Below are 20425 nucleotides of genomic sequence, written 5' to 3'. Positions count from 1 at the left end.
GATTTCTGTCACTTCCTGTTTTTTTAGGCAACACAATACGGATGATGACTAATCTAAGTGATGTCTCAGTCCTGAGAGACTCTTTCTACTTCAGTCAGTGGCACATTCCACCAGTCGGCGTTCTGCTGGTGCATGCTGGGAAGGATCACATGACAGCTTCACAGGGAGCATGTGTCGGGGTAGCAGGGTCTCTGTCAGGAAGTGTGAGACTGCAGAGATGGCGGCAGGGGTCCGCTAGTCTGATGGGCTCTAATTAACTGCTAATGCTTTCACTCCGCTGACCTACACAGGATTAGGCCCTGTCATTAGCTACAGACACACACCCACATCTCCCTATACTTGCCATTTGTTGGGCTAAAATGGATTTCGGCATCTCCAGCAGAGCCATCAGCTGTTTGTACAAAGGACACGGGAAAGGTAAAGAAAAGCACAAATAGCTACAACAAACATCAGCAGGCCGCTCTACTATCTGACCAGCAGATCTCATTCCTAAATCCATTCCCTTCCTCTTTTATTCCTTTAGTCTCCTGCCGTCTTTCATTCTCAGATCCTTTTCCTCCTTATCCTCGGGTTATTTCTTTCAGCTCTCTCTCTCTTCTTTAATCTTGGGAGGAGACATTATCCGAAGCACATCTCACTGCGGGGCTGTCTCGTTCGCTGCTGTTCCTACCATTCAACAGAGAGGGCTGGTGTGGAGCTGGACCTGGCTCCATCATGGCATCGTTAAACATTCAGCCGAAACAAAGATAAATTCATTTTAAAATGCCCAGCTATTGATTCTTCACTTATTGATCTCTGTCGACAACTAAATGCGCTGTGTAGCTAATATCTGCATCTCTGAAACCCTCAGGGCATCAACAGGAGTTCTTCAGATTCAGTTCAGTTCAGTCTGTCAATAAAAGCTGGGTCTGGACACATCTCTAAGGAATAACAGTAGTGATTTTTTTCAAGACTTTAAACTTCACTTGCAATGCACCGTATGGGGGGACTAATCAAACTGATAAGCTTCTATTAGACGTTACGTGGCCTTGCAATAAAAAGACTTTATTAAATTTGGGCTTACAGATGTCTTGTTTTAGAAGAAAAATTAAACAATTAGAAGTATCAATGCACAATATACCAGTACCACAGTGGTTATCGGGGGATATTAATAGTGATTTTATAGATTTCCTCAATATGAGTGTCAGTTGTTCAAGCTGTTCATTATAATGTTGTCTTGCCTAATTTTACTCTAAATTTACATTTAAAATGATTGATTTTTCTTTTTTTTATTTATGTTTTTATTTCTACTTAAAATAGTAGAGAATTTTAATATCAGCTATTAATCAGCTAACAGCCAAAACATGAAAATAGTTATCGGTATAAGTCTTATCGTTATATATTAAAGGGGTCATGAACTGCCTTTATTTAAAAAAAAATTGCTGTTCTCTGAGGTCTACTTATGTTGTTATCAAAATTTTTACATAAACGTAATAGGCTATGTTCTGTCCTTTTCTAACCCTTCTCATCAGAACGCTCTGTTTGAAACACAAATTTATGTCTTGCAGCATTACTGCAAGATCCAATTTAGTCGGCACAGCATCGTCTTTTACGTAGTTTGACTCTTTCAGCAAATCCTGCTTGGAACTGTGTTTTTTTTTTTTTTTTTGGTAAACAAATCTGCAATAAAATGAATAGAACAAAAGACAAGTTCTTTCTGACGTGGTCTAAATCTCCATAGAAAGCTCATTCACTCTTTCCTAAAATGGTATCAGAAGGAAGGTAATGCAACGACTGTTTTTCCAGATCTTAGCACTGCACAGCATCTAATTGTCTTTCCAGTCATCTTTATCGTTTGGTTTCTGCATAGACCACCTAGATCACCTCTGTTTAGGCAGATTTTTAGATGCTTAGGCAGATGTTTAGGCAGATTTGCTTTTAGACTAACGAGAAAGTAAGGATGTTTTAACAGTACAATTACCTATTATATGTTGCAAAAACCTGCCCTCCTTAGTTACTGTTGCTATATCCGACCTACCATGGTGTACTCACAGAACACCACTTTCAGAAGCAGGTTACTTCTGGTATGAAACAAGCTCTCAGCTTTGGTAATTTTTTCAGAAATTCAAATAATAAATACCATTTTGTGGCTCTTTAATGTATCGTGACAGTTTTCTGTAGCACCTCGGTTCAAGCGGCATGTGAACCCATCTAATATCCATTTAAAGCACAAAATAAACATGAATAAACTTCAGAATGTATTTTGTTTCAACCACAGAAGGACACCAATACACACAATTTCTTTAATTTAAGTCCACCAAAGTTAATCTACTCTCCTGTCTAATTTGTTTATAGGACAAAACGGCCATTCTGCATTATGATTGGTCAGATTGCCTGTCATGACTCCTTTAATATCAGTGCATCCCTAATTAGTAAGCTTTGTGCTAAAAGTGTCATTGTTGTGATGGGTTAAGCTGTGTTTTTGTGTCATGGGGAAAGACATGACCTTTTTGTTCTTACCAGTGAGACCAAACATCTAGTTCACCCTCTGGTTCTGTTAAAGGTCACCAAACTTCAGGTCCTCCCAGATTACATATGCCTTATAAAACCACAGACTACAAGTTCTCAATAATTAGGACAAATGCATTATCTCCGAACACATGTATGGCGAGGCATAAAAACTTACAATGATGAGGAATATGAAGTAGATGAAGTTGTAGAAGGAATGAGCGTCCATGACGTAGTACATGATCTCCACCCAGCCCTCCAGCGTGATCACCTGCACAAACCAGACCACAATCAAGCTCTTTATGCACCTGGGAAAGATCCGTCTCAGATGATCCATCACAAGTCATCAGTTGAGACAAATGCTGTTTACGATGAAGTAACATGTGTCTGCTATTTGTAATCAAATTTCGAGGGGAGAATACATAAAATGTATATTTTAGATTTAGAAGCATTCAGAAAACAAGAAATCTTTAGCAATTATAATGAAATGTATACAAGCATATCTACACAAGCACAATAAATATGTATAACAATATATATATCTAAAAAAAAATAATAATAAAAAAAATATATATATATATATATATATATATATATATATATATATATATATATGCACATACACACTTCTCTATTGCTCTTTTTTGGATTTCATTCCTTCTGTAGCTTTTGTACTAATCTAGCTCGTACTAAAACTGCAGACAATGTCAGTTTGCTTTGGGTGAACACTTTGCTAAGTAAATAAATAAATGTAAATGCTTAAAACTATCTGCCAGTGGGTAAGAAAAATTCGAATTAATTCAAAGTGAAAACAAGCTGATTTTTCTTCCCCCATTTGCAAATAATTTATTTAAACCTTTGTTTTACCACAGTGGATGACTGACAGATGTGTAGGCGGCCCTTCGCTGTTGTCCAAGACGCATCAGGATGGATTAGCATTTGCAACACACTACACATGCAATGCTGTCACGAGGATTTGTGCTTTGAAACAAAATGCTTTGAATCGCATTTACACCCGTAGTAAGCACTGTTGATTTATGATCAGAAACAAATGTGTAATTTCATCAAATACCACTTGACTCAATCTCTAACCTGAAATATGACGATCCATGCATAACCTATGTTGTCAAAATTGATGGCTCCTTTATGTGGGTTGGTGTGTCCTGTATGACAGCGGGTGTAGTACTGGTTCCAGTTCACACAGAGCCCCATGGCGGAGGCACTACCGTTGACCAGTGGCTCCGCGCTCAGGCCCAGGGCCTGGCGGTGCAGTGCATCATCTTTATCTAGGCAGCACTCCCGTCCGCCTTCTCTCCGAGTGGGCACATCCCTGCAGGACATGATGCCGTTATCCTGAGCCAGCGAGCAGATGAAGGGCCGCTCGTCATCCTCCTCGGGCCGATAATATGGGGCGGGGAGGGTGATGCCAGATGTGCTGAAGACAAGACGGAAGGAGAAGTCAAGGTTTTTGAAAATGTCAATGTTAAGAAATGAACAAAATGAATGTGCATTGAAAGAAAATTTATTTTTATTAATTAAAGTTGTGGTCAAAATTGTACATACACTTTGCAGTATCTGTATCAGTAATTATTTTACCAAAACAAGAGGGATCATACAAAATGCATGTAATTGTTTATCTAGTAATGACCAGAATAAGATAGTCCACAAAAGAAAATAATAGTTGAATTTCTAAAAATGACCCTGTTCAAAAGTTTATATTCGCTTGATTCTGAATAGTGTTTTGTTATCGTAATGATCCACAGTTTGTTCGTTTTTTTGTTTAGTGATAGTTGTTCATGAGTCCCTTATTTGTTAAACTGCCTTCTGTTCTTCAGAAAAATTCTAATGGTCCCACAAATTTGTTGGTTTCCCAGCGTCTTTTGCATATTTGAACCCTTTCCAACAGAGACTGTGTGATTTTGAGAGCCATCGTTTCACACTGTGAGGACTCATTCGCAACTACAGTATTACAAAAAGTTCAAACGCTCACCGATGCTCCAGAAGGAAACACTAAGAGAACAGAGGTGTTTTTTATTTTCTTTGCCTAAATATCATATTTTTTGTACACTCCCAGAATTAAATCCATATTTCACATGAACAAAATGTTGTGAGGCCTGTGCCTATAAGAAATATAATATATAAAAATAATAATAATTGAATCATAAAATCATTTTGAATCTATTAAAGTGTTCTTACAGCACAGTTGAAACATCTCTGCAGTCCTAAAGAGATCTGAGCAGTAACCAGAGTAGATTCATTCTGTAACGGACCAACTGAGCGTCTGTAGTGTGTGCGTACATGTGTGTAAAGCCCATTTATCCGTGAGTGACCCATTGAGGGCAGCCTGCCCCTTAATCACAGTGTTTCACTGCCCAGAAATAGCTGTTTCCATCAGCCACTCACCCTCTCATACACATAACAGGGTCAAAATGGCTATTTACACTACCTTTCCCCCTCTCTCGCTCCTTTTTTCTCCCTTTCCTTGTTTCTCTCACAGATAAATGTATACGCAAATAAGAACCAACACACAATGCCATTAGTACAAGCAAGCCACACTGACCAATCAATGTCGCTTTGTGGTCTAGACAGTTAATCTAAATGTGCACATGCACAAAGCTCCCATGACAGCCATGTTGGAGGTATTGGGCACCAAGAAAGGATTGGTTCATCATCCCCAGGGTGTAATTCTCCCCATTTGGACAGAGGACTCCTCCACAGACTCGCAGCTCGATAAAAGGCCAAGAATGTTTCTGCTGTCGCGGAGGACATTTTTCCTTTGCCCTTCAACATCACGACATCCAAAAGATCTGAGCCATTCGATAGCAGTAATGAGCAATGGCATATCAGGCTACACCAGAAAAAGCAATTTGTCTAGGCAGACCGCCGTGGTGACACTCGTGCGAGGATATGCGTGTGCACATTTCCAACGCACAAAATGAATCAATATATGTGATATGGCAAATTGAGCCAATGCATCAAACCTTCGCAGATTCCCCCGTGGGCTTTGTGTGGCACACACTGAGATCTCTCCTGTAAAAGTCAGTCTGTATTTCCAACACGACAATCAAGCTGGACCACGTGGCACTGCTTTTCTTCAAGAGCTCAGCAGTATGGCGACAACTGGTGGGGAGGGGGCAGAGAATCAGTAAGTCTGTCAGGGCTCTGCAAGGAGTGCTGGAGTGTGAATAATGTTTGTGCCAATGCCAGGGCTCGGGCACAGCGTGGCAGCGCACTGAGAAGCACAGCCCAGCGTGGCACACCGCTAACACCCCACTGTGGCACAAAATGCCATTCCACTGCCAATAAGACTGCTCTCGCACATGGAGATAATTGACCAATGACTGACAAGCTGTTTGTGGTTCGTCGCAGGTGGCCGGATGTTAAGGAATAAAGCATAAAACGAGCCCCAAAGAGAAGTGTGACTTTGAGGGTTGACTTTTTAAAGAATTTCTTCCACTTGTGCAATTCAAACCCAGTGCTGGGCAGTAACGCATTACTGTATTTTATTACTTTATTAGTAATGGAGCAATTTAACGTGTTATACTTTTCTAAATAGTAATTAGAGTATAGTTACAATCCAAGGTCTCTATACGTTACTGCCGCGTTACATCGGTGACAGAATGCAGCGTTTTATAATCTAGAGATAGTAAAAAGGATGTAGCTCATGCACTGTCGAGTCTTGTGTATTCAGTTGATTACAGGTTTCTCGCAAAATAGAAATATTTAAACATAAAATATCTGAAAAATAAATTGTTATTAATCTATTTGTCTGCTAAATACATAAATGTAAATGTAAATCTATTGCACAAAAGCAACATGAACTTATATCAAATAAAAACGATATAAACGGTGCAAGCGTATGAAGTTTCAAATTAGGCTATAACACGTGTTTGCAGTGCTGAAATTAATTGCGTGTTCACGAATCCTCGCTTTATAACGCACGAATTGTAGACATTATGAAAGATTCATTATGTATATATCTATTGCGTTATAACAGAGATTTGCGAGATTGTGGTGAACTGAGATGTCTTTCAGAGATTATAAATGCAGCACTCTATGCTGGTATTCTGCCATGCCAAACCATATATTCAGCAGCCGCTTGCTTTAGTTAAAAATAACAGTGCTCTGTGAATGTTGATGCTTTAATAACAAATATTTATCGGGAGCGTGTATGTTGGGATTTCATCAGTTTCATGGAAGAAAAAGTAATGTAACTAGTAATGTACCTAGTTACTAATTACTTTGGAAATAAAGTAATCAGAACAGTGACATGATTACTTTTTGTTAAAATGGTGTATGGCTTAAGTTAACAAAATTGCTAATAGCAGCTTTAAATATGTTTCTTTGGTACGCTTGTATGTAAAACTTTGAACCAATACATTTTGACAGTATTAAAGTTTCAATGTTCGAAGAGTGTTTGAGCAGCCAACTGTTGCAATGGTAACATTGTTTTGGTTACGCAACCTCTGAAACCAGTGAAAATACGTGTTCCGACTAACTTGTGATCTAACATTCACAGTTATTTATGTCTGCAAATGCTAAAGAAATTTCTCAAATAAAGAGACACGCCTTATACGCTAAACTAAACTATAACTGTGTAGCATTTGTTCTTTCAAACCCTATAAAAACATTTTAAGTAATTCATCCCCACCAAAAGAAAAGGAAGGATTACATTTTAAGAAGACTGTAAGAGAATGTACGAAGCAGAAGAAAACCAGGCGCTCTCTCAGGAGACTATGATAGGCTCTCCTTTCAAGACACTTCATCATCTTCTGACTATAGTGCCAGCCTCTAAATATACTCGCTGCAAGACAATAAACGACAATCAGGCCTCAGCTGACGTTTAAACTTAGACACGCACTTCTTTATCCCACACACACGTGTACAAACAAACGCACAGTGAGTCTCGCACGCTGCCATGCACCGTGAGTCCTTTCAAATCCAATCACACAGCAATGAGAGGCAGGCAGACCAGGGTTGGCACGGTAACCTCAGGCAGACACCCACTCATGAATATGGACGCCAATCTGAGTTTTAATCAACTGGAGCCATAGACTGGGTGGAACCACATTTGCATTTTAGTGGCAGGTAGACAGTAAAAACAAGAAGATGAGAGGAGAGATTAAACGGAAGGATACGAGTGAGAAGATGAGTAAAAGTAAGACCAGTTTACATCTTAAAAACAAACATTTTGAGAATATACAACAAGGATACAATTTTTGCCAATATCCGATATGCTGCTATTTTTCAAATCAGTTTTGTAGATGCGATACCAATGTATATTTCCTTTTTTGGTTTTGTTTTGAAACAATGCCAAGTCTCTCCTGTGCAAAAATTATATAATTTTTTATATTAATTAGTATATATATATATAATACACATACAGACAAATTATGGGTCACAGGAGGGGATGCTCCCAATATTTAAGCTAAACATCATCAAAACAAACCACTGTCCACTGTTATTTTTTACAGAAAAGAACGCATAATCATGACTTTATAAGTTGGAAATAGGACGTTTTTGATAGCACGTGAAGCTCTCTCATACAACACAGTGAAGTGAATCATTTTGTTAACTTTGTGGTTTATTATTTTGGGTCGTATGGGATGCGGTAACACACGGCCCTCTCACAATATATTGCTTTAAAGATCAATTGCTTTTGCTGCTCAGAAATATTCACGCAATCATGCAGCACGTACCAGAAGATCTGTGCTCCGGTGCGGTTAGCGCTCACACTCACTGATCTATATATAACTGAACCGCACTCTTGCCCACCTCTTCCAACCGAGCAAGGGACTGCTAAACCTTACAATAACACTAGTCAAACGAATCAGGCTTTCGAATCCAGCACGGTTAAGACACTCTGCTGCGATGGGTCTCTAATAGGAAGGTGCCTGTTATAATGTTATGATCAATGCTCTGGACTCTGCTGTAAAAAGCACCTTATTTGTTTAAAATGTTCGCAAACCAAATGTTATTACATCTCTGCTGTATTCCCCAGAAAAATGCAATGAAAAATGACCTTTAAATCAAAGCAGACTTGTGATTATTTTTTTTTTATCCTTGTAAACCTAAACTGAGATCCAAATAAACTCACATTTTAGATTCGTTGCTTTTGTCTTCAATTAAATGTGAGCTGAAAACATTCAGTACATTCAGTCTTTTATCTCTCTCACTCCCTTTAGTTCACCAGCCCTCCTCTTTACTCACAGGGTGAAGTTCTCCTCTGGGTAACAGCGATTTCTTAATAGTCCAGCCCACAGCTGCACGCCAATGATACCAAAAATGAAGAAGACAAAAAAACAGAGCAGAAGCACATTTCCCAGCATGGGCAGAGTGTCCAGCAGCAGGTTCACCAGGATACGCATACCTACACAAACACAGGAACACAGAAAAAAGATTATCATGCCAAAGAATAATGTGCACGGAGATATTCATTATAAAAACAACAACAACAACATCAACAAAAAACAAGACGTTTTAATATCCTTTCGTGAAATGTAATAACTTTTTTTCTACCACTGACTCAACTTACTACTATTATTAAGCAAATCTCAGTGCATAAAATCATTGTGATTCTCACTGATCGGTTAAAAATTTTCAAGTTACGCAAGTTAGACATTGCCAGTCTTATTGATTGATAATTTTAGGTCATCCAGTCATTTATTCTTCATTTATTTTCTAGATAACAATTTGTGTCACTGTGACCGTCTAGCAACTCTTGAAAGCATGTCTTCATAAAACTTAATTTGTGCTTTTTCTTCCACACCAGTGGGATCGTTTGTGAGTGAGAGTGTGTTCCTGTGTCTGCTAGTGAAGCACTGCTGGGATTGAATGAAGGGTGTGTGTCCGTTCTGATTGGAGAACAGCAGCATGTGATTACTACAGTGTTTGTGGTTTAGAGAAACACAACAGGGAACTAACACAACACTGATGGAACATATTAACACATCGAGTCGTGTGGTAAAACACAAATGTTATAAACTTCATGTGGACTGGTGAAGCCACTGGTGCGGTGAATATCTGGACCTCTGGAATGAAAGCAGAATTGTGTCTTGGGCCACTTACAGAGAAATGAAAGGAATCACAGTTTAAAAAAACAAACAAACAACATTTTTTATAAAATGAAATAAAGAGGAGAGAAGAGGATGATTTAAAACGTGTGATGCAAAGGTCACATGCAAGCTTAGTTTCCAAGAGGGATGTTATTTTTACATATCGCACAACATCACAACATCATTTTCCATGTGTTCATAAAGACAGAAACCTCTCTTTCTTTCTCTGTCCGTATTGTTTTCCTTTTCCTCAATGTTACAAAGTTCCTCAAATGTGAAAATTTTGCAATCATAAAATAAAATTATAATTATTTTCTAATAGTTTAAGAAATAGGAAATTCAGAAATTTTTTCTTGGCACTGAATTTACACAATTCCCTGAAATTTCCAGGTTTTTGATAACCTTGGGATCCATGCAAAATGTCCACACTGCTCTTTTCCAACAAAAGCAGATGGTGATTTTACAAACATTTACCTAAACATTTACCTTTGCCTATTCCACAGAAGGAGAAAAAACTACAGGTCTGGAATGACATCAGAATGAGTAATGATGACTGCATGTTTATTTTTAGTGAACTATCCCTTTAATAAAATCTTGCATAAAGCCTTGCTACAATTTGGCATGCTACATGCACAGTTAAATTGATGCTAATTTAATTCTGTATGCCTGCATGCAGGAGTGAGAGTGTGTAATAGTGCATCATATGCATTGGGTTTGTGTGCGTCTTCAAAATCAGTTTTTCCCCCCACATGCACACGAGTTAACACACAAAGACCTACATTCTGCAAACACTTACTAAAACCCTCCCCTCAAAAACTCACTATCTCTTCATTAAGACTTCGAGAAGCAAAATCAAGTGCGAGCTAATTCAGTTAGCATTCATATTTCATGCGCTACACCATTGCCATGGGCACTGAAATATTGATAAATCCTGGGCTTCTTACAGAAGCTCAAATAAAGGCCACGATGTTTGGGAGGGGTGTGAATGTGAGACAGAGGAATATGAATTATGGCGTTTGTTCAAGGACAACTGTTTTTCTACCCAATTACAGGAGAGATTAATCTGGCTCTGCTAATGGTTGTGGCAGAAAAGTAATGGCTCTGAAATCCTCTTTGATTCATTCCAGCTTTGCTGTTCTGGAAGACCTGCACACCAAATACAAAGCTACACATGCACATTACTGTGGGTTTGATAGGGCAGGGGTTGAAGCTGACACATGAGGGTGCTTTTGAGGCTTGGCAATAACATAACCAGTAAAATCAGACACACAATTAATCAGATCATGTGTAACACCTGAGGTTTGCAAAACAGAGACTTTTGGGGGAAAGTGTGTTTGTGTGTACTCACTGGGTACTCTGTTGATGGCTTTGAGAGGTCTGAGTACACGCACTGTTCTGATGGCGGAGAAGTTGATGTTCTGGAGATCAAGGGAGTATTCAACCATCCTGAGAAGAAGAAACAAACAGAGAAAATTAGTGTCACAGTCACTGGGTATAAACAAACTCTGGGTGTTGTTTCTGTAGTTTAGACCAGCTCATTAAAGCAGTGTCTAGACAGAGACCAGAAGAGGGTCAAGGTCGAGTCAAGACTGAGTCCAGATGTTCTCCAGTCCACAAGACCAATACCACTCAGACTCGACTCGACTCAAATCTGGTCTTGACTTCTTGCTTTAAATGAGCTGATCTCAACGACAACACTGTTTTCTTCCACTCACTTTATTACGTACGGGGTCATCGTCTATAATACTGTAGTATTACATTTTTATATGTTAGGCATCTTTCATACCAAAAACATTATAATCATGACCATTTCTAACGTCTCTTTAAATTCCCCCTTTAAAAAAACAAGAAAAAAAACCCTTTTTTTAAAGCTTAACCCAGTGAAAGGCAGTTTCCTTCTCACCTAATGCCAACGTGATGCTTCCTGATCAATACTGCATTGTGTTTGTGCATTTAGACCAGAGGAGGACTGGTCCACCGACAGTCCTGTTTATGAATTGAATTTGTTCTTAATTCTTGAATTCTGCAACATTGATAAAGTTATTGAACTGAACTGAACCATCATTGAACTGACTTGAGCTGAATAATGACACTATTGTCTTCTTACAGCTGCTTTACAGCAAAATTTGGATGTGCCTCTTTTTTGGAGTTTAAATCATTGTTTGTTACTTTCCTGTTTTGGAAAGTAATCTCTATTGAGATTATACACTAAAAAAAACAAAGTTCATTGACAAATTTGTATTATCTCAATTTGTATATATATATAATTATTATTATTATTTAAGTTTAATAAAAACATTTTTTAATCCAAAAAAGTTAATATTGTGGCGAGTGGGGCGGGGCCGAGAGGCGTAGGAACGAGTGGTGGGGCGCAGGTGTAGCTCATCTTCAATCACTACACCTGGCCTCACTCCTCGTTCCCACGCCTCTCGGCCCCGCCCCACTCGCCACAAATATAATTTGGGGTGCTTTTTAAATGAAACAAATACTTTCATACAGCAAGGAAGCATTAAATAAATTAAAAGTGACAGTAACATTTGTAACATTTATAATGTAATTTGTATTACAAATAAATATACTAATTTTTAACTTTCTTATTAAAGGATCTTGCTAAAATGTAGTTTACTCACACACAAAAAAAGTAACAAATCAACTAATTGGAATAATGACTGATGAAAATTCAGCTGTGACCACATGAATAAATTACATTTTAATTGAAACAGTTAAAACAGTAAACATTATTAAAGTATAATTATAATAACACTGCACAAATTTTATAGTTTTTCCCTTATTTTTCAATCAAATAAATGCAACTTTAGTGAGCATAAGAGACTTATTTCAAAAACATAAAAAAGAAAGAAATATATATATATATATATATATATATATATATATATATATATATATATATATATATATATATATATATATATATTGTTTTGGTCTGGCTTTCATCCTCAGCACCAGGTAACATCCACTGTAGGGAAGCAGTAGTTTAAAACTAGACTAGCCATACACACTACAGAGACCTTTATTCATCTCTCTGACAAACACACCGAAGGAGAACAGGCCTTTCTAATGCAACCCAACCCAAAGCACAATGCTGTTCATCTTGATCTGACCATGTGTACTGTGTCAGGAACTGAAGCGGTGGGGGTTCATCTCTCTCGTCTGTGTGAGAGCAGCTCTGTTTGGGATAGTTACCGATTGCTCTCTGCATCAAACGGCCCTGTGGGACTGTCTGTTTGAAAATAGAGGCCAGAGGGTTTCTTTTCCCAGACAGAAGCACACATTATCTGCTGTTGATCTCCACTTTAATCTACACGGTTTATCACAGAGAACAAATCTAGATGCTGTTGTACTACCAAAAGCAGACACACACAGCCTCTTTATCCTTCCCACCCGAGCGAGGGCCATCTTTAAACAGACACTCCTGTGATGTCACCAATCTCGTCAGCATCCCTTTAACCTCTGTCTCTATGAGATGTTTTTCAACGGGAGGCATCTGCGGTGAGAGCTGAGTCACAGAACGGGACGAATGAGTCACATTGGCCACTGAGAATATACTGACAGCATCTCATAGCAGCAGCCCGGGTAGTCACACATTCAACATGTCTACATAACCACACAGCGAGAAATACTCCATAGCTCTCCAGAGCCACTCCACTGCCAAAACCCTGCCCACATACACGCAATTATCCCGTTTAGTAGAGTTTACTTTAACTACAATGATCGGCAGGCCCATATGGAGTCTGTAAATGCCGTTTTCATGCTGATTTTGCAATACTGTTTTAAACAGACGGTTGTGTAACTGAACCGTTCAAACTGTGATGTTTTTGTTTGATTGGACAGGTGAAATACTAATGTCATTAATTACAAAATTATTGTTAACATCTTTTAGATTTAAGTTTTTATTTCATCAACAATAATGGGAGTACTGCTGAAAAAAATACACAAAATTTACAATGAAATGTTTCAGCAAAAAAAAAAAATAATAATAATATATATATATATATATATATATATATATATATATATATATATATATATATATATATATATATATATATATATATATTCTTTTTTAATCTAGAAAGAATATGATTGTTTCAAATAAACCAATTACGTCAGGAATTTGTGGCTTGACTTTGTTAAACTTCGTAAGTTGAACCTGAACAGTGAATGAATACTGGAAAACTAGACCCCATTATAAGTGAGTTAATTCAGTGGTTCCCAACCCTGGTCTTGGAGGCAACCCGACACTGAACGTTTTGCATGTCTCCTTAATCAAACAGACCTGATTTAGGTCATCAGCTCATAAGTAGAGACTCCAAAGGTGCGTTCCGTTCGACCGTAAGTGTACTGCCGAAGTGGACTTCACAGGGTATTCCACCATCTTAAGTGAGATTCCAATCCGAAGAGAAGGGTCTGGCTGCAGACCATGGGCGAGTGGAGCTCCACTCTCAAACCGGAAATACGTCACCTCCACTTGAAAACATCAAGATGGCGTCGCCGGGAGTACTTCAAACTTAAACTCAGGTAATTTTATCTCTGCATCGCTAAAATGGTGAACTGACGCTGTTGTAACGCGCAGTGTAAGAAAAACGCACAGGGCTTACGTGAAATTAGTAACATAAGAATTACTAAACACTATGGATTTATAGATTTATATCGCGAGCAATGTTGATGTCTGGCCACTGATCATATATACACCACATATAGTAATTTATAGATCAATGTTTCTGTCCAATGTGTTTTTTTATTAAGTTATCAAGTTCAATTACAAACCTTTACCCCACATTTCAACAACTGGACACATATTATTAGTGTTGATACAGCCAAATAGAAAGAAAAAAGATGGAAAAAATAACAATAATCACACCATAAGATAAAACAGAATAAATAACGGAAAGAAAAAGAAAGATGTCTTAGGGTCTTATTCTAACAACAAAAACAAGTTCAAAGCATACAAGAGGTTCTGGGCATTCCTGTCAATCCTGTAATGAAGAGACTTTGCAAATATCTTTAGTTCATTCTTCCATCCGCTGAAGTGAGGTTTAACCTTTAAAAACGTACTTATCTTACTTATCTATGAATCTAGTATTTGCACAAAGTAATTAAGTTATTTATCAAAAAGTCTAGGATATTTTCCTTCAACAATACTCCAACCTTAACTGAGATCACAGTCAAAGGGTGTATTGATATCTGTTTGAAATGAAGCCAGTTTTGAAATTCCAGCCAAAAAGTCTGTACAGATTCACATTTCAAAAACATATGATCAACAGTTTCATTATCTTTCTCACAGAACCCGCATGAATTGTTCTCCCAATTAAATCTTTCTTGTAGGAAGTGATTAGATGGATAAATGTCATTTAGAATTTTAAATGTTACTTCTTTGGCTTTAGGAAGAACTGGATAAGTAAAATAACACTTCCTTATTTTCTTTGCCTCTTCTTCAATAAATTCTTGAAGAACATACTTTCTTTTCAGTTGACTGGGGAAGTAAAGTTTGGATAATACATTTCTGATAAACTTATTTGTTAATTGTTTGCTCTTTAAATTTTTACCTTTAGTACATGATGGATAACATAGATGTAACTTAGTTTTTGGTGGCTTGTGGTAAAATAACGTAGTGAATAATGAAAGGACACGATCGTTTTGTATGTGTATGCCTTTAGCATTTGTTGTATAATTTTAAAAAGGTCATATGAGGAGGTTGTTTTCATATTTAACTTTTCATTCACCTCCAGGGATAGAGGTGAATGTGTATTTTTAATAAGTGATTTTTTTTGCACTAAAAAAATCTTTTAACTGCACTGTTGTTCACTTCATTGATTTGCACTATATCTCTCATTTACCTTGCGCTGCTTTATTTAACTTTATTTTTAACTTTTATTTTTATTATATGTCTTTTTTTATAATTCCCTTATTGTATAATTGTATCTACATTTTATATTTGATCTAGTTATTTTTTTAGGCTTTAATGTTAATGTTATCTGTATGCACCGGAGTCTGAGAGTAACGCAATTTCGATTCTCTGTATGTATGTACTGTACATGTGGAAATTGACAATAAAGCAGACTTGAACTTGAACTTGAATAGGATTGGCATATAAGATGCAGCACTCTTTACATTTTAAATGTATGTTGCCACCTTAGAAGTCAAGGTCTTTTTACATGTGACATTAACATATTTATTTTTTCTATTTTGTTGTTCTGTTATTCTATTGTTTTACTTTTTTGTTTCAGATCAAATGTATATCAAGTGTTATCCATCCTCATAACACCTCCACAAATAGAGACTGAAACTTCTGAGCACCATCACCTTGTCTGCTATGGGACTGTCATAGGTAAATGATGCAGTACTATTCTGTGTTGAATTTACAAAACTTCAGCACACAGACTTAGTATTGTTCCAGTTTTGCTGTGCTCATGTCTTCTTTGTGTCCCCAGCCCAGCAATCAGATGCATCAGAACAACAAAGCACAACTGTGGTGGCCCAGGCACCTTCAGCAACAAGTAAATTGCTTTAACATTAATGATAATTAAATGTCAGTATTGTAATTAAACTTGACCCATCTGACGTAATTGTTCATGCCAGAGATTTAACAACACTGTCAGTCAGGAGCATATTTAACAGGAGCCACACTCAACTGGCTTGATGGTGACTTCAGTAAGTGTGGTTGACTCTCTTGTTTTTGTGGCTATAACAATTAGACTAAGTAATCTCACTCTCTTCCATTTCCTTAACATTAAACTTTTTTTTTGTTGATACTGAACAGGTGCAGTGAAGATATTTAAAGAGACACTATCTAAAGTACAGAAAGCCGTACATAATCTCTAGTTGCAGTCGCCTACAGTGCAGCCAGCTTCACAAAGACTGTGGGGCTGGTCACCAGGAAAATGCCCAACAAGGAGTGCTTTTGGGGTTTTACTCCTCAGATGACCACACTGGCTACTGTAGCTGGGATTGCTTCACAGAAAATGGAGGTCTTGAAGAGTAAAGTGTGCATGCATGTGAACACATTGTGTTATTACAGTAACAATTATGGTCACTTGCAGTTCATGTGTTTTCAATGTAGTGTAAGATGTGTTAATTATTATTATTACTCAAAAACCATTAAAACTTCTAAATTGTGGAAGTTATTCTTCATTATTTTACTGTGGTTATTTTGTATATGTTGTTATTTTGATTAAAATACAAAATTCAACACACATAATTCTGGTTGAGGTATTATTTTAATAATTTATTTAATATTTCATTTATTTTTCACTGCTAAATATTAAAAACATAAGGTTAACTTTCTCAAATGTATGGAATGTTACATTGGCAGTTGTACACTGGTAAAACAAACATGAACAAATTGATGTCTGTAGTGCTAATTTGCTTGGGGGGGGGGGGGGGGGGGGGGGGTAAGAAATGCTGTCTTGTCATAAACCGTAAAAGATTAGTGTATATATATATATATTTTTTTATTTCTACTAGGTAAAAGTAACAAAGATAAAAGTACAGAACATATTAACATTACGTACAAAGAGGTGACATAACTGGCAAAGCACCCTTTATACGTGTATATAACAAGTAATACAAAACGAAAGTTTGGTGGTAGTGACATATTTTCCCTCTTAAATGGAGCTCCACTCTACGTAAAGTGTTACCCGGACCAACATGGCGGCCGCGTCATTAGTGGAGGCGACGTAATTCTACGGAAAGTAGGGCCCGGTCCAACATGGCGGCGCCGTCGCTAGTGGAGGTGACGTATTTCCGCTCTTGAGTGGAGCTCCACTCGCCCACATGTCTGCAGCCAGACCCTCTTGAATCCGAAAGGAGCGAACATGTTTAGTTCAAAGGGCACTAGGTGCGATCCATTCGACAGGGTCCCTACGCAGTGTTCACTGCTCCCTACTCCCTGAGCACGGTATATCAGTTGAAGTGGACTTCACTGACAATAACCGCTCATTTGGAACGCCCTGCAAACGTCATCAAAGAAAGTCACCGATGGGGTCGCGCAGATTATGACATAAATATATAAGACTACATTCATATTTAAATTTTTATTTACAATCACATTTAAAATATGTAACGTTACACTATACAATAAAAAAATCATTGAGTACTATATAATGAAAAACGTATGTTTATTATACACTTTAATTGACAATTGCTGCTATTACTTCACTATTAACAGAACTGAAGCCGTGCTGTCATGCAGATATGAAAATAAACTTTTATTTGGTTAACTGTATAGCCTATATGTGTTTTTAATAAATGGTCATATAATTGCATAGCGGTCTCATGCGCCTTTTTCCCGCGCACAGCGGTATAGTAAACACTGAGGTAAATAAACTGAATACCCTGTGAAGTCCACTTCGCAGTACACTTATGGTCAAACGGAACGCACCTACTGAGCATGGCACAGGGAATAAGGGAACATCGATACATCACTTCACAGGAAGTGGAGAGCGATTATGTCATTGCGCGCAGCACGTCATCACCAGTCATAACACGGCCGTCTTCGCTGACTTCATTCATATTCATTACAGATTGTAAAAAGGTATGATAATGTAAAAGTGACTAGAAGCAGACGAGGCTCTGCCATTTTTCTTTATTTTACTTTATTTACCTCAGTGTTTCCTATACGGCTGTGCGCGGGAATAAGGCGCATGAGACCGCTATGCAATTATATGACCATTTATTAAAAACATATATAGGCTATACAGTTAACCAAATAAAAGTTTATTTTCATATCTGCATGACAGCATGGCTTCAGTTCTGTTAATAGTGAAGTAATAGCAGCAATTGTCAATTAAAGTGTATAATAAACATACGTTTTTCATTATATAGTACTCAATGATTTTTTATTGTATAGTGTACATATTTTAAATGTGATTGTAAATTAAAATTTAAATATGAATGTAGTCTTATATATTTATGTCATAATCTGCGCGACCCCTTCGGTGACTTTCTTTGATGACGTTTGCAGGGCGTTCCAAATGAGCGGTTATTGTCAGTGAAGTCCACTTCAACTGATATACCGTGCTCAGGGAGTAGGGAGCAGTGAACACTGCGTAGGGACCCTGTCGAATGGAACGCACCTCAAGACCTGAAACTGGTGTGTCAGGGAAAGGAGACATGCAAAATGTGCAGTGTTGGGCTGCCTCCAGAACCAGTGTTGGGAACCACTGGGTTAATTAACTCACCCAAATTATATCCATAAGATTAATTAGATATATAACATAAACATAATTTTACAACTTAAATCGACTCATTTCCATTGTGTTGCTGCTCGTTTCTGTTGTGTTGCGGCTTGTTTCAATTGTGTTACGACTCATTTCCATTGTGTTACGGATTGTTTCCATTGTGTTACGACTCATTTTCATTGTGTTACAGATTGTTTCCATTGTGTTGTCGCTCGTTTCCATTCTGAAAAAACTTTAAACTTTAAACAATTGCTTAATAATTGTAGGGGCTCATGTTTGTACATAGTTGGTTTTAAAATGTTTTTTAATTTTTGTATAGTCTATATTTGTATATAAGTCTTTTTAAAGTCTATTTTTTTATACTTTTCTAACAAATAATTTTGTGTGTGCGTGTGTGTTATAATTAGATGGCATTCTAGTCCAAGTTAAGTGGCCTAAAATCTACGAATATGAAATAATAAAATATTGACTGTATTTAAAGCACTAAATCCAAAAACAACCTTAAAAATTAACAATGTAGTGAAATTCTGACTTTTTGGATCCAGCCCACCCGCGAGTAGAAACATAGAGCTAATTAAAATATTCAGCAGAGACTTACATCTGGTTGCAGGCAATGAATTTCGACAGGCAGGTGTGGACATGCTGTGCCTTGATTAGAAAAGTAACCAATCATTATTACTGTACCACTGAGATTGCATGTTAATAAAAGCTGTACAAAGGGCTTATGGGATATTTGTCACCCCCGGCGGCATGGATTTATCTAAATAAACTTGGCTTAAGGGAATAGAGTGATTTCGGAGCTGGAAATGGGCCAGAAACAAGAGAGAGGAAACGGAAGAGGATGAGAACACAGACTGTGTTCCTGCGTTGTACTAACACAGATGAAGAACAATCGACTGCAGTGGTGTTGTAGAGCTTGACAATCCCATTATGTCAATTACTGTGTGACTGACAGTGGTGTCAGCCCTTTGAAAAGTAGTGGGGTGCTACCACACGCACCACTGCGGCTGCTTGTGTGGCTCACGCATGTTGCTCAGGACAGAATTCCTAACAATCATAAATTCCAGAGCATAATGTTTTATAACACCCATGCAAATCCTCATAAAAACAGGCAGAAATTTTCTCTTAACAAATATAACATATATACCATATCATAGCAATGCACAATGAGACAAGATTTCAGTGACAAGCAATGTTTTATGTCCACAGAAAAACTAAAAATGCTCCATGATGCAAGAAAATCACAACGATTCAGGATCATCTGACAGCTGCAGCATGCATACCTTGTTTTTATGACTTTCATAATACTTCAGCAGATGGGATGCATTTTATACATTTTCTTGTGGAACCAGAGGAATTTATCATCTATTGTCTGATGTCACAAAACTTCCACAATAATAAAAAAAAGGATGATTGAGGGTGCAATTAGGAATATTGTACCACTGTCTATTGCTGGAACGGTTTATGATTTCTGTCCAAACTCTTTTTTTCACATTCAGTGATGTGGTAAAGTTGTGTGACACATTCATAGCCTTGACCTGAAATGTCAATCTGTTTTTATCCACTGCATGCAAAGAGTTTACTATACTCCAAGTTATTCTTAGCTTACACTTTTTATATGTAACATCTTATAGTACAGTTACCATAGCATCAGCAAGAGTTTAAGTGCCTTGCACTGGGCTA

The 20425-nt window shown here is 37.5% G+C and overlaps 1 protein-coding gene and 1 long non-coding RNA gene across 2 annotated transcripts in view; one reads left to right on the top strand and one right to left on the bottom strand.

Annotated features, from left to right (window-relative positions):
• cacna1ia (calcium voltage-gated channel subunit alpha1 Ia) overlaps nt 1-20425 on the bottom strand; it is a 186791-nt gene that overhangs the window by 65468 nt on the left and 100898 nt on the right. The window contains exons 5-8 of the mRNA XM_026208214.1: nt 10891-10988; nt 8698-8857; nt 3580-3922; nt 2666-2758 (exon numbers count right to left, since the gene is read on the bottom strand). Coding sequence (XP_026063999.1) covers nt 2666-2758; nt 3580-3922; nt 8698-8857; nt 10891-10988 — 694 coding nt within the window. The remainder of the gene's footprint in view (nt 1-2665; nt 2759-3579; nt 3923-8697; nt 8858-10890; nt 10989-20425) is intronic.
• LOC113047002 (uncharacterized) lies at nt 13960-16606 on the top strand. Its single transcript, XR_003276189.1, has 5 exons — nt 13960-14081; nt 15791-15891; nt 15995-16060; nt 16143-16214; nt 16324-16606. It is a non-coding gene; the product is annotated as an uncharacterized LOC113047002 (long non-coding RNA).

Source organism: Carassius auratus, chromosome 28 (genome assembly GCF_003368295.1).
Source record: "Carassius auratus strain Wakin chromosome 28, ASM336829v1, whole genome shotgun sequence".
NCBI lineage: Eukaryota > Metazoa > Chordata > Actinopteri > Cypriniformes > Cyprinidae > Carassius > Carassius auratus.
This window is presented reverse-complemented; position numbering and strand designations above follow the sequence as displayed.